Raw genomic sequence first — 18,646 nt, forward strand, 5'->3', positions numbered from 1 at the left:
CAGTGATTCCTCTTCCTTGTATAGGGTTTGCAGGGTCTCCTCCCGGCCGGCAGGGGGCGCTGTGCGTTGCCGCCTCCTCAGCGCGGCTCCCGGAAGTCGGTGTCGGTGTCGCCGGGCTGGCTGCGCTGGTTGCCGCCTCTCCCCCTCTCTTCCTGCAGCTGCTGCTGAGAGGCGGCCGGCGGGCCTTGTGCTCCGCCCCTCCAGCCGTCATGCCGGGCCCGCAGGCCGGGAGCAGAGCCCGGGTCTATGCCGATGTCAACAGCCAGAGGAGCCGAGATTATTGGGACTACGAGGCGCACCAGCCCGCCTGGGGGTGACTGACCGGGATGTGTGGGGGAGGGGGGCGTGCATGTTGGTTGGGGGATTTTCTGTCATCAGGAGACGTTTGTTTTTGATCTGTTACCCCTGGCAACCGCCCGCCATTCCCCTCTCTATGTCTGCAGAGCGACAGCAGAAATCTGATTGGCCCATCCACCCATCAGACTCTTCTCTTTCCATCGATGTCAGACATGGGGGTGGGGGAGGGGTTATAGTGTTTAAATATGTATAATATTGTTCATGCCCCTCCTCCCCCACCCCCACTGACTCTGGTATTGTCCCCCGCATTCAGTGACCTCCCTCTATACTGTTCCGACATGAACACCCCTCCTGTACTGTCCCCGCCCCCCTCAACGACGACTCCCCTTCTGTACTGTGCCCGCCCCCCTCAACGACGACTCCCCTTCTGTACTGTGCCCGCCCCCCTCAACGACGACTCCCCTTCTGTACTGTCCCCGCCCCCCTAAGGACGACTCCCCTTCTGTACTGTCCCCGCCCCCCTAAGGACGACTCCCCTTCTGTACTGTCCCCGCCCCCCTAAGGACGACTCCCCTTCTGTACTGTCCCCGCCCCCCTAAGGACGACTCCCCTTCTGTACTGTCCCCGCCCCCTAAGGACGACTCCCCTTCTGTACTGTCCCCGCCCCCCCTAAGGACGACTCCCCTTCTGTATTGTCCCCGCCCCCCCTAAGGACGACTCCCCTTTTGTTCTGTCCTCGGCCCCCCTCAAAGACGACTCCCCTTCTGTACTGTCCCCGCCCCCCCAAGGACGACTCCCCTTCTGTACTGTCCCCGCCCCCCCAAGGACGACTCCCCTTCTGTACTGTCCCCGCCCCCCCAAGGACGACTCCCCTTCTGTACTGTCCCCGCCCCCCTCAACGACGACTCCCCTTCTGTACTGTCCCCGCCCCCCTCAACGACGACTCCCCTTCTGTACTGTCCCCGCCCGCCCAAGACGACTCCCCTTCTGTACTGTCCCCGCCCCCCAAGACGACTCCCCTTCTGTACTGTCCCCGCCCCCCCAAGACGACTCCCCTTCTGTACTGTCCCCGCCCCCCCCAAGACGACTCCCCTTCTGTACTGTCCCCCCCCAAGACGACTCCCCTTCTGTACTGTCCCCCCCCAAGACGACTCCCCTTCTGTACTGTCCCCCCCCAAGACGACTCCCCTTCTGTACTGTCCCCCCCCAAGACGACTCCCCTTCTGTACTGTCCCCCCCCCAAGACGACTCCCCTTCTGTACTGTCCCCCCCCCCAAGACGACTCCCCTTCTGTACTGTCCCCCCCCCAAGACGACTCCCCTTCTGTACTGTGTCCCCCCCCCCCAAGACGACTCCCCTTCTGTACTGTCCCTGCCCCCTCAACGACGACTCCCCTTCTGTACTGTCCCTGCCCCCCTCAACGACGACTCCCCTTCTGTACTGTCCCTGCCCCCCTCAACGACGACTCCCCTTCTGTACTGTCCCTGCCCCCCTCAACGACGACTCCCCTTCTGTACTGTCCCTGCCCCCCTCAACGACGACTCCCCTTCTGTACTGTCCCTGCCCCCCTCAACGACGACTCCCCTTCTGTACTGTCCCTGCCCCCCTCAACGACGACTCCCCTTCTGTACTGTCCCTGCCCCCCTCAACGACGACTCCCCTTCTGTACTGTCCCTGCCCCCCTCAACGACGACTCCCCTTCTGTACTGTCCCTGCCCCCCTCAACGACGACTCCCCTTCTGTACTGTCCCTGCCCCCCTCAACGACGACTCCCCTTCTGTACTGTCCCTGCCCCCCTCAACGACGACTCCCCTTCTGTACTGTCCCTGCCCCCCTCAACGACGACTCCCCTTCTGTACTGTCCCTGCCCCCCTCAACGACGACTCCCCTTCTGTACTGTCCCTGCCCCCCTCAACGACGACTCCCCTTCTGTACTGTCCCTGCCCCCCTCAACGACGACTCCCCTTCTGTACTGTCCCTGCCCCCCTCAACGACGACTCCCCTTCTGTACTGTCCCTGCCCCCCGCAACGATGACTGTCCTTCTGTACTGTCCCTGCCCCCCTCAACGACGACTCCCCTTCTGTACTGTCCCCGCCCCCCTCAACGACGACTCCCCTTTTGTACTGTCCCCAGCCCCCGCAACGACGACTCCCCTTCTGTACTGTCCCCCGCAACGACGACTCCCCTTCTGTACTGTCCCTGCCCCCCCTCAACGACGACTCCCCTTCTGTACTGTCCTTCGCCCCTCAACGACGACTCCCCTTCTGTACTGTCCCTGCCCCCCTCAACGACGACTCCCCTTCTGTACTGTCCCTGCCCCCCTCAACGACGACTCCCCTTCTGTACTGTCCCTGCCCCCCTCAACGACGACTCCCCTTCTGTACTGTCCCTGCCCCCCTCAACGACGACTCCCCTTCTGTACTGTCCCTGCCCCCCTCAACGACGACTCCCCTTCTGTACTGTCCCTGCCCCCCTCAACGACGACTCCCCTTCTGTACTGTCCCTGCCCCCCTCAACGACGACTCCCCTTCTGTACTGTCCCTGCCCCCCTCAACGACGACTCCCCTTCTGTACTGTCCCTGCCCCCCTCAACGACGACTCCCCTTCTGTACTGTCCCTGCCCCCCTCAACGACGACTCCCCTTCTGTACTGTCCCTGCCCCCCTCAACGACGACTCCCCTTTTGTACTGTCCCCAGCCCCCGCAACGACGACTCCCCTTCTGTACTGTCCTCGGCCCCCGCAAAGACTATTTCCTTTCTGTACTGTTCCCATGGCAACGACGACTCCCCTCATGTGCTGTCCCGGGCCCCCGCAATGACGACTCCCCTTCTGTACTGTTCCCGGCCTCTGCAAAGACTATCTCCTTTCTGTACTGTTCCCCCGGCAACAAGGATTCCCACTCTGTCCTGTCCTCGGCCCCCCGCAACGATGACTCCCCTTCTGTACTGGCCCCCGCAAAGATGACTCCCCTTCTGTCCCTGGCCCCTCCGCAACGACAACTCCTTCTGTACTGTCCCCAGCCCCCCACCCCAAGGACGACTCCCCTCTCTGTACTGTCCCCGCCCACCCCAAGGACGACTCCCCTTCTGTGCTGTCCCTGTCCCCCCGCAACGACGATTCCCCTTCTGTACTGTCCCCGCAACGACGATTCCCCTTCTGTACTGTCCCCGCAACGACGATTCCCCTTCTGTACTGTCCCCGCAACGACGATTCCCCTTCTGTACTGTCCCCGCGCCCCCGCAACGACCACTCCCCTTCTGTACGATCCCCGGCCCCCCACAACGACGACTCCCCTTCTGTACTGTCCCCGGCCCTCCTCAACGACGACTCTCCTTCTGTCCTGTCCCTGGCCCCCCGCAATGACTCCCCTTCTGTCCTGTCACTGGCTCCCCCCCCCCCCCCCCAAGGATAACTCCCCACTCTGTACTGTCCCCCCCACCCCCCCCCCCCCCCCAGCAACGACGACTCCCTTTCTGTACTGTCCCCTGCCCCCCGCAATGACAACTCCTTCTGTACTGTCCCCAGCCCCCCACCCCAATGATGACTTCCCTCTCTTTACTGTCCCTGCCCCCAACCCCCCCCCCCCCCCCAAGGACGACTCCCTTTCTGTACTGTCTCCAGCCCCCGCATCGATGACTATCCTTCTGTATTGTCTCCGGCCCCCGCAACGATGACTGTCCTTCTGTACTGTCCCCGGCCCCCCGCGACGACGACTCCTTCTGTACTGTCCCCGGCCCCCCGCGACGACGACTCCTTCTGTACTGTCCCCGGCCCCCCGCGACGACGACTCCTTCTTCTGTACTGTCCCCGGCCCCCCGCGACGACGACTCCTTCTGTACTGTCCCCGGCCCCCCGCGACGACGACTCCTTCTGTACTGTCCTCTGCCCCCCCGCGACGACGACTCCTTCTGTACTGTCCCCGGCCCCCCCACGACGATGACTCCTTCTGTACTGTCCCCGGCCCCCCGCGACGACGACTCCTTCTGTACTGTCCCCGGCCCCCCGCGACGACGACTCCTTCTGTACTGTCCCCGGCCCCCCCCCCGCGACGACGACGACTCCTTCTGTACTGTCCCCGGCCCCCCCCCCGCGACGACGACGACTCCTTCTGTACTGTCCCCGGCCCCCCCCGCGACGACGACTCCTTCTGTACTGTCCCCGGCCCCCCCCCCCCCCCCGCGACAACGACTCCTTCTGTACTGTCCCCGGCCCCCCCCCCCGCGACGACGACTCCTTCTGTGCTGTCCCCGGCCCCCCCCCCCGCGACGACGACTCCTTCTGTGCTGTCCCCGGCCCCCCCCCCCCCCGCGACGACGACTCCTTCTGTACTGTCCCCGGCCCCCCCCCCCCCCGCGACGACGACTCCTTCTGTACTGTCCCCGGCCCCCCCCCCCCCGCGACGACGACTCCTTCTGTACTGTCCCCGGCCCCCCCCCCGCGACGACGACTCCTTCTGTACTGTCCCCGGCCCCCCCCCCCCGCGACGACGACTCCTTCTGTACTGTCCCCGGCCCCCCCCCCCCCGCGACGACTCCTTCTGTACTGTCCCCGGCCCCCCCCCGCGACGACGACTCCTTCTGTACTGTCCCCGGCCCCCCCCCACCCCCCCCCCCGCGACGACGACTCCCCTTCTGTACTGTCCCCATCCCCCGCAAAGGCTTTTTCCTTACTGTACTGTTCCCCCGGCAACGACGACTCCCCTCATGTGCTGTCCCGGGCCCCCGCAACGACGACTCCACTTTTGTCCTGTCCCTGCCCCCCGCAACGACGACTCCCCTTCTGTACTGTCCCTGGCCCCCCCAAGGATGACTCCCCACTCTGTACTGTTCCCCCCGGCCCCCCCCCCCCCCCCCGCAACAACGACTCTCCTTCTGTACTGTCCCCGGCCCCCGCAAGGCCAACTCTCCTTCTGTACTGTCTTTGGCCCCCGCAAAGACTATTTCCTTTCTGTACTGTTCCTCCGACGACAACGACTACCCTCATGTGCTGTCCCGGCCCCCGCATCGACAACTCGCCTTCTGTAGTGTTCCCCGCAACGACTCCCCTTCTGTACTGTCCCCCGCCCCCACAACAACAACTCCCCTTCTGTACTGTCCCTGGCCTCCTGCAAGGGCGACACCACTTCTGTACTCTCCCCGGCCCCCCCCCAAGGACGGTTCCCCTTCTGTATTGTCCCTGGCTCCCCGCAAGGATGACTCCCCTTCTGTACTGTCCCCGGGCCCCCGCAACGACGACTCCCCTTCTGTACTGTCCCCGGGCCCCCGCAATGACGACTCCCCTTCTGTACTGTCCCCGGGCCCCCGCAACGACGACTCCCCTTCTGTACTGTCTCCGGGCCCCCGCAACGACGACTCCACTTCTGTACTGTCTCTGGGCCCCCGCAACGACGACTTCACTTCTGTACTGTTCCCCTCTGCACTGTGGCCTAACACTGACCCCACTCTGTACTGTCCCACCGCCCCACCCCACACTGTGCTCCCAACACTGACCCCACTCTGTATCGTCTCCTGCCCACCAGCAATGGCTTCCCCTCTATATTGTCCCCTTTCCCATCAACAATGGCTCCTTCTGGTACTCTTAGCACTGACCCCACTCTCTGTATTGTCCCTCCTGGTACTCTCAGCACTGACTCTGGTCTCTGTATTGTCCCTCCTCGTACTCTCAGCACTGACTCTGGTCTCTGTATTGTCACTCCTCGTACTCTCAGCACTGACTCTGGTCTCTGTATTGTCCCTCCTCGTACTCTCAGCACTGACTCTGGTCTCTGTATTGTCCCTCCTCGTACTCTCAGCACTGACCCTGGTCTCTGTATTGTCCCTCCTCGTACTCTCAGCACTGACTCTGGTCTCTGTATTGTCCCTTCTGGTACTCTCAGCACTGACCCCGCTCTTTCTATTGTTTTTCCGATACTCTCAGCAACGACACCCCCCCCCCCCCCGTATTGTCCTTTCCTGTATTTTCAGTACCCACCCCACTCTGTATTGTCCCCTCTGGTACTCTCAGCACTGACCCCACTCTCTGTGTTGCCTTTTCCGGTATTCACAGCACTAACCCCGCTCTCTGTATTGTCCCCTCTGGTACTTTCGGCACTAAACCCGCTCTCTGTATTGTCCCCTCTGGTACTCTCAGCACTGACCCCGTTCTCTGTATTGTCCCCTCTGGTACTCTCAACACTGACCCCACTCTCTGTATTGTCCCCTCTGGTAATCTAAGCACTGACCCGCTCTCTGTTTTGTTTGCAGGAATCAGGAAGATTATCAGCTGGTGAGGAAGTTGGGCCGTGGGAAGTACAGCGAGGTGTTTGAGGCGATAAACATCACCAACAATGAGCGCGTGGTGGTGAAGATACTGAAGGTTGGTGGAGAATAACCTCTCTGTATGGCGGTGGAGTGGCCTGTTATCGTTCATCTGCTCACTGTTTGATATTCACTTTTTACTGACGGGTCCTCTCTCAATACTATATTGCACAAGGAAACCACTGCCCGCTTTAGAACCCAGACACACAAGACCCTTCTCGGAGGAGGAGGCGGCTGACAGGAGACCCTTCACCCTTGGAATTTGAAGTATCTTTATGTAGTTGAGGGATTATAAACCAAAGTGTACCAAAACCAGCGATGTGGGATCTATACAGATTTGGTGTAAGCCCTCTAACACGCTGCCAGTGATTGCACATGGCAGAAGAATTGAAGCTTATTCTGCTTATATTTTGCCTTTCCCTCACCATCATGACAATGACATTCTTAAAACAACTTTCCATACTTCTGTGTTAAACATCACAGCACCCTACCCTCTCAAGAGCCCTCAGTCCTGGTGCAGGCAATGGGATGGCTCTTGGGAGGAGTTATGCAAAAATCAGAATTCTCTGATGGCTGAGTGTCAGACCAAAGCAGTAAACGTTCCTAGGCTGGCTGCATTTGCATGTGGACTCTCCACATGTGGTGCTGAGCCTTCATGATTGAAAACGAAATGAAAGGGGTGGGCAAGGGATAGTCAGGCTTGGGAGGAAAGAGCTAGAAGATGCTGGGTGTCCTCTAGCCAGGATATGAGGTGAGCTCGATCTGTTTTGCTTCACATTCTAATGCACATTGTGAGAAGCCCACATTGTGCAGTGAAATCAGAGTAAGCAATTTGAGTATAGGAGAGGAGCCGGTACAACTGTGCAAGACTGGAGGGTAAGATTCCAGAGTTACTTATGAGTGGTGTTGGTTGTACTTTCCTTCACGGCAGTGCTGTGAACCTGCACTTAGTCTTGTCATGTGGTAGGACTGTGAGCTGGAATAGCCGCCCAGCACGGTCCTATCGCACCTACTTTGATTAGACCCTTACACTGTATGTGTACACATTCTAGGAGCTGAATGGTCTCTGTCCAGCTCAGATCATTACTCACAGGTAATCTGGGAATTCAGATTTAACCCTTAAACTACATCCAGATACGCTCAGTGACCTGAGTCCTAGGCAAGGCTGGCTACCCAAGGGAGTGGGCTTTCTATAACAATTCAAAGAGCCATTAATCCTACAGGCTGATACCACAGGAGTGGATCCCTGTCTATCTCATCCACTTAATATTGGTCATCCTGGACCAATATGGATTTATATAGGACCCTGTCCCAGCAGACCTCTGCATGTGATTATATCCCTGACCTGCCGTGTAACAGGAGTGTCTTTTGCAGCCGGTGAAGAAGAAGAAAATAAAGCGAGAAGTGAAGATTTTGGAGAATTTGAGAGGAGGAACCAACATCATCCGACTGCTGGACACCATAAAGGACCCTGTGGTGAGTGGGAAGTAAAATATTGGGGGGGTTAAGCCTCCCTTATAGTGCTCTATATTCCAACACACCCCCATTACAGTTAAATTGGAACTATGGCGCTTAAGGCTAAAAATAAAAAAACTGCAAACAGGCTGGCTCTTTATTGCAGAAGAGACATACTATATATGGTGCTATGTAGACATATACAGGTGCATCTAATAAAAAAAAAAATAGAGTATCATAAAAAAGTTAATTTATTTCAGTAATTCAAAAAGTGAAACTCCTATATTATATGGAGTCATTACACACAGAGTGATATATATTTCAAGCTTTTCTTTCTTTTTATTTTGATGATTATGGCTTACAGCTAGTGAAAACCTAAAATTCAGTATCTCAGAAAATTAGAATATTGTGTAAGTTCAATATTGTAGACTCATTGGGGTTGATTTACTAAAGCTGGAGAGTGCATAATCGGTCTCACTTCTGCAGAGAAACCAATCAGCTTCTAACCTCAGTTCAATTAAGCTTTGGCAATAAAACCTGGAAGCTGATTGGTTTCTATGCATAAGTGCCGGTTCACACAGGGGCGACTTGTCAGGCGACCTAGCCGCCTGACAAGTCGCCTCCCGTTCTGTACAATGGAACCGTTCTAATAGGAGCGACGCAAGTCGCTCCGACTTAGAAAAAGGTTCCTGTACTACTTTAAGGGCGACTTGAGGCGACTTGCATAGACTTCTATACAGAAGTCGTGTGCAGGTCGCCTCGGTGAGGCGACCTGCAAGTCGTGCCGCCCCTGTGTAAACCGGGGCTAAGTGAGACTGATTTTGCACTCTCCAGTTTTAGTAAATAAACCCCATGGTGTCACACTCTAACACCTGTAAAGGTTTTCTGAGCTTTTTATATGGTCTGTCTGGTTCAGTAGGTTACAAAATCATGGAAAAGACTGCTGACTTAATAGTTGTCCAGAAGACAGCCATTGACACCCTCCACAAGGAGGCTAAGTCACAAAAGGTCATTGCTAAAGAAGCTGGCTGTTCAGAGTGCTGCATCCAAGCATGTGAATGGAAAGCTGAGTGGAAGGAAAAAGTGTGGTAGAAAAAGGTGCACAAGCAACAGGGGGATAACTGCACCCTTGAGGGGATTGTGAAGCAAAGGCCATTCAAGAATTTGGGGGAGATTCACAAGGAAGTGGACTACGGCTGGTGTCAGCGCTTCAAGAGCCACCACACACAGACGTATCCAGGACATGGGCTACAACTGTCACATTGCTTGTGTCAACGCACTCCTGAACCAGAAGCATCTTGTCTGGGTTAAGAAGAAAAAGGACTGGACTGTTGCTAAGTGGTCCAAAGTCCTCTTTTCGAATGAAAGTAAATTTTGCATTTCATTTGGAAATCGAGGTTCCAGAGTCTGGAGGAAGAGTGGAAAGGCACAGAATCCAAGTTGCATGAGGCCCAGTGTGACGTTTCCACAGTCCGTGGTGAATTGGGGAACCATGTCATCTGCTGGTGTTGGTCTGCTGTATTTTATCAAGTCCAAAGTCAGCACAGCCCTCTACCAGCAAATTCTAGAGCACTTTATGCTTCCCTTTGCTGATCAGCTTTATGAAGATGCTGATTTCATCTTCCAGCAGGACTTGGCACTTGCCCACACTGCCAAAAGTACCAATACCTGGTTTAATGATCATGGTATCACTGTGCTTGATTGGCCAACAATCTCACCTGATCTATACCCCATAGACAATGTGTGGGGTATTGTCAAGAGGAAGATGAGAGACACCAGACCCAACAATGCAGATGAGCTGAAGACCGCTAACAAAGAAACCTGGGCTTCCATAACACCTCAGCAGTGCCACAGGCTGATCGCCTCCATGCCACGCCACATTGATGCAGTAATTCATGCAAAAGGGAGCCCCTAGCAAATATTGAGTACATACTATACTGTACATGGACATACTTCTCAGTAAGCCAACATTTCTGTATTAAATTTTTTTTTTTTTTAATTGGTCTTATGTAATCTAATTTTCTGAGATTTTGGGTTTTCACTAGCTGTAAGTCATAATCAACATTAAAAGAAAGAGATGCTTGATATTTATCACTCTGTGTGTAATGCAGGACTCGACAAATCTCAGGCGCCAGATTGCCACTGCAACTAGAAATTGGGTCCTGGTGCCTGGGAATTGGTCAGCTGTCAGGCACAGGGACATCACTTCGCTAATCCAGGGATTTAAAATCCCCACGGCTCCAATTCGTACCTCTCAGTATACAGAGAAGAGGCAGTTTATTTGGTCAGCACCGTCACATGGACGGTGCTGACCAGTCAGAACTGCCCACTGCTTCTCCACTCTCAGCACATGCTTGGGATTCACTACTTGCCTTCTGTCATCCCTACTCATTGCTGTCACCTGGCACACATCTGTCTGACATCGGGTAAGAGTGCCAGGTCCGAGGCTGATCGGTGTGTGAGGCGAGAGAATGGTGCACCAGGGCTGGGGCTCCGCACACAGATTTCCATGTGTCAACCGCTCCCCGTCCCACTGCTCCAGCCTGCCTGCCTGGGTGTCCCTGCTTCATCAGCCCCTGGGGGAGGGGGTGCAGACCGAGCCATCCTGGCACGGCTGAGGGAAGGGCACCACCTACAACGGGGGGGGGGCACAGTTTACCCTTTACTGCCCCCCCTCTCCCCCATAGACGTGTGGGGGAAGAGAGCAGCCCGTGTTCTGGGTGTGTGCATGGGGGAGGTGGGGGGAGAGTGCTACTCTTCTGGAGGATTCCTCATGTACACACCATTAGGAGCACTCTCCCTTTAAGAGAGTGCTCCTAATCTCAGCTTGATACCTGTATAGAAGGCACCTGGGAGCCAGAAATCTTGCTGATTGGGGATCAAATACTTATTTCACTCATTAAAATGCAAATCAATTTTATAACATTTTTTTTGAAATGCGTTTTTTCTGGATATGGTCCTGGAGTGGCTTAGCCAGTCTCCAGACTTTGATCACATAGAAAATATGTGGACGGAGCTGAAGGTTCGAGTTACCAAACATCAGCCTCAAAACCGTAATGACTTGGAGAGGATCTGCAAAAGAGTGGGACAAAATCCCTCCTGACAGGTGTAAACCTGGTGGCCAACTACAAGAAACGTCTGACCTCTGTGATTGCCAACAAGGGTTTTGCAACCAAGTACTAAGTTTTGCGAAGGGGTCAAATGCTTATTTCATGCATTAAAATGCAAATCAAGTCGTAACTATTTTGAAATGTGTTTTTCTGTATTTTTGTTGTTGTTGCTCTCACTGTTAAAATAAACCTACCATTAAAATCAGCAGGGGATCAAATATTTTTTCCCTCACTGTAGGTCACAAGTTGCATAGTATGGCTAGTGTGCCTGGGGTCCTGGATGACTTTAGTTGAGAATCGATAGGGAGGCCTAACGCTAGGCATCATGTCATCTCCAGAAATGGCAGTGAGGGGTCTCTGCTCAGATTAAATTGTATTATCTGTCCTGTTTACCCTTTTAATGAAATAACTTGTGTTTCCAGTCCAAGACTCCGGCCCTGGTGTTCGAGTACATCAATAACACAGACTTTAAGGTAAGCCGTTTTGGTTTGTTGCGGTGAGATGGAAGCGGAGTGTCTGTATGTTCGGCCCGGGTGGGGTGCGATGTGTGCTGTCAGATTCTCAGTTATTTTGGGATGTAAAGAATCAGAAGCGGGGATTATGTGTGTACATGACTTTGAATTCTGGAGGTAGGGGACAGGGCTTGCTGGGAGTGATGGTAGTTCCTCCTCTGACAGATGTTTTCTCTTTGCAGCAATTATATCAGATCCTGACAGATTACGACATTCGATATTACATGTACGAGCTTCTAAAAGTGAGTGTTTGGTATCTCGTTTACATTTTCTCCACATGTGGCATCTTTTCTTAGAGAGGCTGACTGGGGGGGGTTCTGCATGGCAGACAGGAGATGGAGTCGCTGAAGAATTTCTTTCCAGATTTATAGTGACCAGGGGGTCCGGCCATGGCAGACAGGTGATGGTGTAGCTGAGGGATCGATGCCCAGATTTATAGTGACTGGTGCTTAGGTCTGTCTCCTGTCATGGCTGAACACTGTTTTTGTTTAAGGAAAAAGTGTCCTGCAAGCCGCACATTGCTGCAGACCCTGTGTAAGGGAGTATGTGACTACCTCAGCCTGGGCTCCAACCAGGTCACACAACCAGCATGTTATGCTCTTCCCCTGTGATTAAGTTTTGGGGCGGAGCAAAATGCGTTTGGTGGCTGTCCTAGTTGGAACCTGGGCTGGGGCTGTCGCATACTCCCTCACACAGGATCTGCAGAGATGTGCGGCTTGTGGGAGACCTTTCCCTTTATAATAGATGTCTGGAGTCGAGACGAGCTCTGTGCCTAGCCGGCACTCACAGTGGTTGGCACATGGATTTGGATCCTCTAGAGTCTGAGCGGCACCCATCATTTTTGCATTTGGTTCACTGTGTTTTTGTTGTCAGGCTCTGGATTACTGTCACAGCCAGGGGGTGATGCACCGAGACGTCAAACCGCATAACGTGATGATTGATCACCAGCAGAAGAAGGTAGTCTGAGCCCACTCCTCTCCAATCTTCACTCCTTCTCTCAATTTCCCTCCCCCATCCTCCTCTCCCTCTATTGCTTCATATTATACACCCCTATGTTCACCCCTTCCTCCCCGATATTCACACCTTTCATCCATTGCTGTTTAATGAACCCTCCATCTTCGCCCCTTCCTGATCTTCTTTCCCCTTTGCCCCCTCACCCCCATCCTCCTTTCCCTTCATCTCTGTATAATGTACCTCTTCTCTCTCCCTGACCTCCATCCTCCCTCCACCACCACCAAACCGCCGATCCCTTCATCACTGTATAATGAACCCCCTGAATTTTCACCCCTTCCTTCTTGATTTTCACTCCCACCGCCATCCTCTTTTCATCATTGTATATTGAACCCTCCAATCTTCACCCCCCCTCCTACATGATCTCCACTCCCCTTCCCCAGCCTCCTCTCCCTTCATCACCGTATAATGTACATCAAATATTTGCTCCCATTTTTCTCTTCCTTCATCACTGCATAATGGCCCCCATCTTCATTCCACACCCCCCCCCCATGAATGTATAATGAACCCCCCCAATCTTCACCCTTTCCTCTATGATCTCCACTTCACTCTCCTCCCTCCATCACTGCATAATACACCCTCCAATCTTTCCAATCCTTCTTCCTTGATCTTTCCCTCTATTTCTGTATATCGAATCCCCCAATCTTCACCCCTTTGTCCATGATCTCGGCTTGCCACCCCCCATCCTCCTCTCCCTTCATCGCTGTATAATGAACCCTTCAATCTTCACCCCCTTCTTTCATGATCTCCACTCCCCTCATCCATCCTCTCTCTCCATCACTGTATAATGTACCCTTGTTTTTTGCTCCCATTCTCCTCTCCCCCCATCCTTCACTTCCATCCTTCTCTTTCATCGTAGTATAGTATTGTCCCTCTGTCTTTCCCATGTGCGGTGCAACATTCGCTTTTTGTTTTGCAGCTGCGGCTGATAGATTGGGGGTTGGCAGAGTTTTACCACCCAGCACAGGAGTACAATGTGCGCGTTGCCTCCCGATACTTCAAGGGGCCGGAGTTGTTGGTGGATTATCAGGTGCGCAGTCTATAAATGACCCTTCCCTCGTACTGCTCCCCTTCCGAGCTCACATTGATCGTCTTCTCCCTCCTTTCCAGATGTATGATTACAGCCTGGACATGTGGAGTCTTGGCTGTATGTTAGCCAGCATGATCTTCCGCAAGGAGCCATTTTTCCACGGTCAGGACAACTACGACCAGGTGAGCTGCTGCGTGTCCAAGTGTTCTGAGGAAAAAGAGATACAGGGGAGGCATTTAATGGGCTTCCTGATCGTGTGATCACTTTGATTGGCTGTCACAGTGATCATGTAATTGGATGCCCATTCTAACCGACTGCCAATTGTAGTGTGTGTGTGTGTATATATATATATATATATATATATATATATATATATATATATATATATATATGTGTATGTGTATATATATATATATATATATTTAGTATGTATATGGGGGGTCAGTTTGTGCTGGAGCTGCCCATGGTCAAATTTTAGATTAGATTGGAGGGCTGCACTGCAATAGCCTTCAACTGTCATTTAGGTTGACCCCTTTGTCTGTCTGTTGTTAAGGTTGACCTCCTCTGTCTGGGATAGGCTCCATTCATTGCTCAGACAGGCCTCTTCTTGTCTTTTGATCAGCTCCTTCTGACCAGGTGGTGTCCTCTGTCTATGATAAGTTCCTTCCATTGTTTAGACAGGTCTCCTCTGTTTGTGATAGGCTCCCTCCATTGTCCAGAGGGCCTTCCCTGTCTTGCTGTGACTTCTCTTTGTATTTCTTCAGCTGGTCCGTATTGCCAAGGTCCTGGGCACAGATGAGCTGTACAATTACCTGAAGAAGTACCATATAGAGTTGGATCCCCACTTTAATGATATCCTGGGACAGTAAGTATGAATCTCCAGTTCTGCCATCAGCACAATGACCACTTCCTCAATCACTCTCTGCTTCCTTTCTCCCCCCCAGACACTCGCGGAAACGTTGGGAGAATTTCCTGCACAGCGAGAACCGGCATCTGGTGAGCGCGGAGGCTCTAGACATTTTGGATAAATTACTTCGCTATGACCATCAGCAGAGACTGACTGCCAGAGAAGCCATGGAGCACCCCTATTTTTGTGAGTCACCCCAACAATCCATGTTGTCTTTGCTTCCATGATCTCTCCCTGGATTGTGTGTCTGAATGAACAGTTGTGTTTGTTTTGTGTCTTGATCTGTCAGTGCTGTATCTGGACTGTTCGGTGTGTACAAGGCCTGTGCAGAGATCCAGATATGTCAGTAATGCCATCTAGAAAGTGCAAATTCTGGTCCAATTTATAGATAGAATTCCCTGCACTCCAGATTCGTCTTTATCTGTACTGCACAAAAGGTTATGATATCTGCTGTCTCTGTGATCTCTCCAGCATATGACATCAGTTGATGTCATTGAATTTCGCATGACAGCAAAGCGGCTCTATATTTTGTCTGCTCAGTTTTTATACATTCCTCCCCATGGAGTGATATAGTTATCCCATATGTAGCTGGAGTGTCAGAAAACAGGATCTTTAATATCTCATCCCTGTGTCCATCTGAGACAAAAGGTAGAAATCCAAAACATTGGTGAGATGAGGTAACCTCTCCACAAACAACCCAACATAGGAGGACAAGTTTTACAGGTCAGGACTCTGCAGTAACACCTTTAACCTCTTGCTGCCTACATAACGTACATCAGCAAGGAGGGTGAGCTCTAATGCTGCCACAATGCACATATGCGTCCATGGAGAGCCAAGGCTTCTGTGCCAAAGTGCGCTCACTGCAACCTCCAGGCCTAGTGCCTGAGCTGTCATATAAAGCTCTCAGTATGATCAGATGGTGGCAGGATGGGCTCCCAATCAGTGGTTATATGATTGAGAAGTCCACCCCACCCCCCCAGGAATGTAGACCCACTTAAGAGGTATGGAATTACATTTTATTTATGAATCCTACTTGCCTAGGTGGATGCATCATTGGTCTGATAGTGCATCTGTCCTCTGCCAGCACTAATATTGATAACCGAGCGATCAAACACTGCAGATCACTTGCTTCTCACAGCTTCCTGAGCAGAGACCTGGTAACTGTTAGTCACCGGCTCTCTGCTCTGCATCCTGCTCTGCCCCCACACTCACTGGAGTGCTGGGTTGTGGAGAGGGCAGGAGCGGTCGGCTCAGGCTCTCGTCGAGTCTGTGCCAGTCCAGGGTGGATCCTGAACACATGGTCGTAAACTTTCCAGAGCCTGGACCGGTTCTGTGACATCAGCCCGCTGTCTGCTAAAAACTGGTCACAGGAGTGCAGAACAAACTGCACTCCTGTGATCCACAGGAGAAGTACAGCCATTTGGCTGTACTTCTCCTTTTAAAGAAATGCTGGGCCGAAAGGGGGTAAGAAAAAGGGACAAAGGAAGCCTGAAAGAGGCCATCTATGTCACACTGGAACCACCATCATTGAACAGGGGTGGGAGCCTCCAACACCATCTGTCTACCACACATAATGCCATTTTTATCATCTTTACCACCAATATCTGAGAATAATGCACACCTTCAGCTGTATATCACCATCTAAACCAGGGATATGCAATTAGCGGACCTCCAGCTGTTGCAGAACTACAAGTCCCATGAGGCATAGCAAGACTCTGACAGCCACAAGCATGACACCCAGAGGCAGAGGCATGATGGGACTTGTAGTTTTGTAACAGCTGCAGGTCCGCTAATTGCATATCCCTGATCTAGACCTTCTGACGCCAAGTATGGAATGATGAAGCTAGAGAGGGGGGGGGGGGGGGGGTTCCTCAGCTTCCTCCTTCCATCCTGGTCTTGGATAATCGGCATCCGCCCTGTCACATTCTGCAGTGATTGGATGAATGTGTATGTGCTACCTGGATAAAAAATGTCTCAGTTGCATGGGATTCTTTATTTTTTACTTTTGTTTCCAGTTGGAAGATATTCATTGTGTATTCATCTCCTCTCTCCCTCTTCAGATCCAGTAGTAAAGGAGCAGCAGGCTCAGACAGACCCCAATCTGCTCCCTGGCAGCATGTCAACAGCTCGATGAGGACTGGGCATAGTGGGTAAGGATCTGTTAATTGCTCATTTAGGGTTTTTGCTTGTAAACACTTGGAGACTGCATGGCCTGTGGGTAGGGGATACTGTATATCCGGTATCACTAAATGGTGGACTGCAGTCCAGATCCGGACCACTGCAGTCACGCCATTTAAGAGCTGGTTCATTTCCCCAGCCTCTGCCGCTATTATTATCACAGGAGAGCTGGAGGCAGAAGAGTTCTTGACAGAGCGGGAGGCACAGCAGCCCTGGGTGGAAGGCGGAAGCAAGAGCTGCCAGTTAACTTTTTAAGTTAACCATAACCAGCAAGTGATTGGTAACTTTGATGCAGGGTGGTCCTATCCAACCCTCATCAGCTTGTTAATATGAAAAGTAAACTCTGGTAGCTCCCACCTTCCATCCAGTGTTGCTGTGCCTCCCACTCTATGTTCCCAAATAAGGCAGGAAATTGAAGGGGCAGATCTGTAGGGAGCTGTGATGTGTGGGGGGGGGAGAGAACAGAACTACAGGGGGCAGAGTATATGTATGTATATGTATTAATTTATATTGCCAACTGGGTGGGGTTGAGCTTGTTCTTTGTCACTTACCATCCTCTCTCCTCCTCCCCAGGATGCCGCTGCTGTTTCCACCTTGTTTCCGTGAGCAGTACCGGGAGAGGGCTCCAGAACATTGAATGCGGACAGTGTGTGACCGATCCCAGCGGCTCCTGAATCCCAGTACCCTTTCCTTTACTGAGACACTGCAATGGACAGGCTGTCTGAGCCCCCCCAACCAGAGCGAAACAGCCATGTGTAAACCCAATGGGGGCCCAAGTCTCAGCCCTTCCCCTGCCCTTCCTCCATCCGAGGACAGGAAGCTTCTCTGTACCTTGATTTAACCCTCTGCCTTCTGGACGGAGTTCCTTTGTAGGGTTGTCAGGTCTTACCAGGGTGAGCTGAGCCTATGACGGGCCCAGGTAGGTGCCCTTTCCCTGGGTGGGTAGTCCACTTACTAGTTGTGCTGTTACAGGGTACACCCACCTTTCTTCAAGCAGCAATATCCCCTCCAGTGTTGCTTTTCTCTTTCTTTTTTTTTTTGTATGACCAATATCCAGGGAAGTTTTAAGTTATGATGCCAAGATTCCGAGCTCTGGGCCATTACCAGTCTTAATTTTGTGTTTTCTGAGTGCGGCTGTGTCACTGCGAGCGGAGGGGATTTGGGGGACACCGAGGCCCTGATTGGAGGTTTGGATGTGGAGACACGAGGCATTGTGTTCGAGGGGCTTACTGTAGCTATATGTCACCCCCTGTCTGTCACATGACATCCCCCCTCCAGTGACACGTTCAGTGTTTGTTCTTTAGCTACCTCGGAGAGCGGCCCCGCGGTGATCCGCTGCCTGTGCAATGCAAGCTACGTAATACAATCCTCCAGGTGGATGAGAGGGATTTCATGGAGGGCACATTGTGCGGTGCCGGCGGACTCTTCCTGTGGAACTGTCGGAATTCAGTGTTATGTGGGGCTTCCGGCTCTCCTCCTTAGATGTTTGCAGTATAGATGCCCGTGCTCGGCTGGCTGGCCTGGTACGGTGCATTTGGGGGGGTCAGCTTCGTGTTCCCCGCTCACGGTTTTGTCGCTGTTACACATGACACGAGCGCCGTGTTCTGTCTAGGACGTGTTTTCTCCTCCGTTTCTCAGGTGGGTCGGTGGGACCCATTGTCTCTTCCCCCTCCAGTGCCCAGCAGGGTGAGGTGCGAGGTACAGACTGGCCCTTGCCTGACTGCTCTGCCACCCACTTGGAATCCAGTCTATAAATACCTCTGTTCAGCATCTCAGTGTCCGTCTCCTTCACTGTGTGTATGTTGTACAGGTGATGGCAGAGATGGGAGCTTGTGTATGTGAGAGTTC

The 18,646-nt window shown here is 53.0% G+C and overlaps 1 protein-coding gene across 1 annotated transcript; it reads left to right on the forward strand.

The window, feature by feature from the left end:
- Positions 1–36: 36 nt before the first annotated feature.
- CSNK2A2 (casein kinase 2 alpha 2) lies at positions 37–18,568 on the forward strand. Its single transcript, XM_073605631.1, has 12 exons — positions 37–313; positions 6,542–6,653; positions 7,970–8,071; positions 11,583–11,633; positions 11,855–11,914; positions 12,546–12,629; positions 13,603–13,713; positions 13,794–13,895; positions 14,478–14,578; positions 14,658–14,806; positions 16,681–16,770; positions 17,372–18,568. Exons 1-11 carry the CDS (start codon positions 210–212, stop codon positions 16,752–16,754), a joined length of 1,050 nt encoding a protein of 349 aa, XP_073461732.1. The 5' UTR covers positions 37–209; the 3' UTR covers positions 16,755–16,770; positions 17,372–18,568.
- Positions 18,569–18,646: the final 78 nt, after the last annotated feature.

This window comes from Aquarana catesbeiana, linkage group LG11 (genome assembly GCF_042186555.1).
Source record: "Aquarana catesbeiana isolate 2022-GZ linkage group LG11, ASM4218655v1, whole genome shotgun sequence".
Classification (NCBI taxonomy): Eukaryota; Metazoa; Chordata; class Amphibia; order Anura; family Ranidae; genus Aquarana; species Aquarana catesbeiana.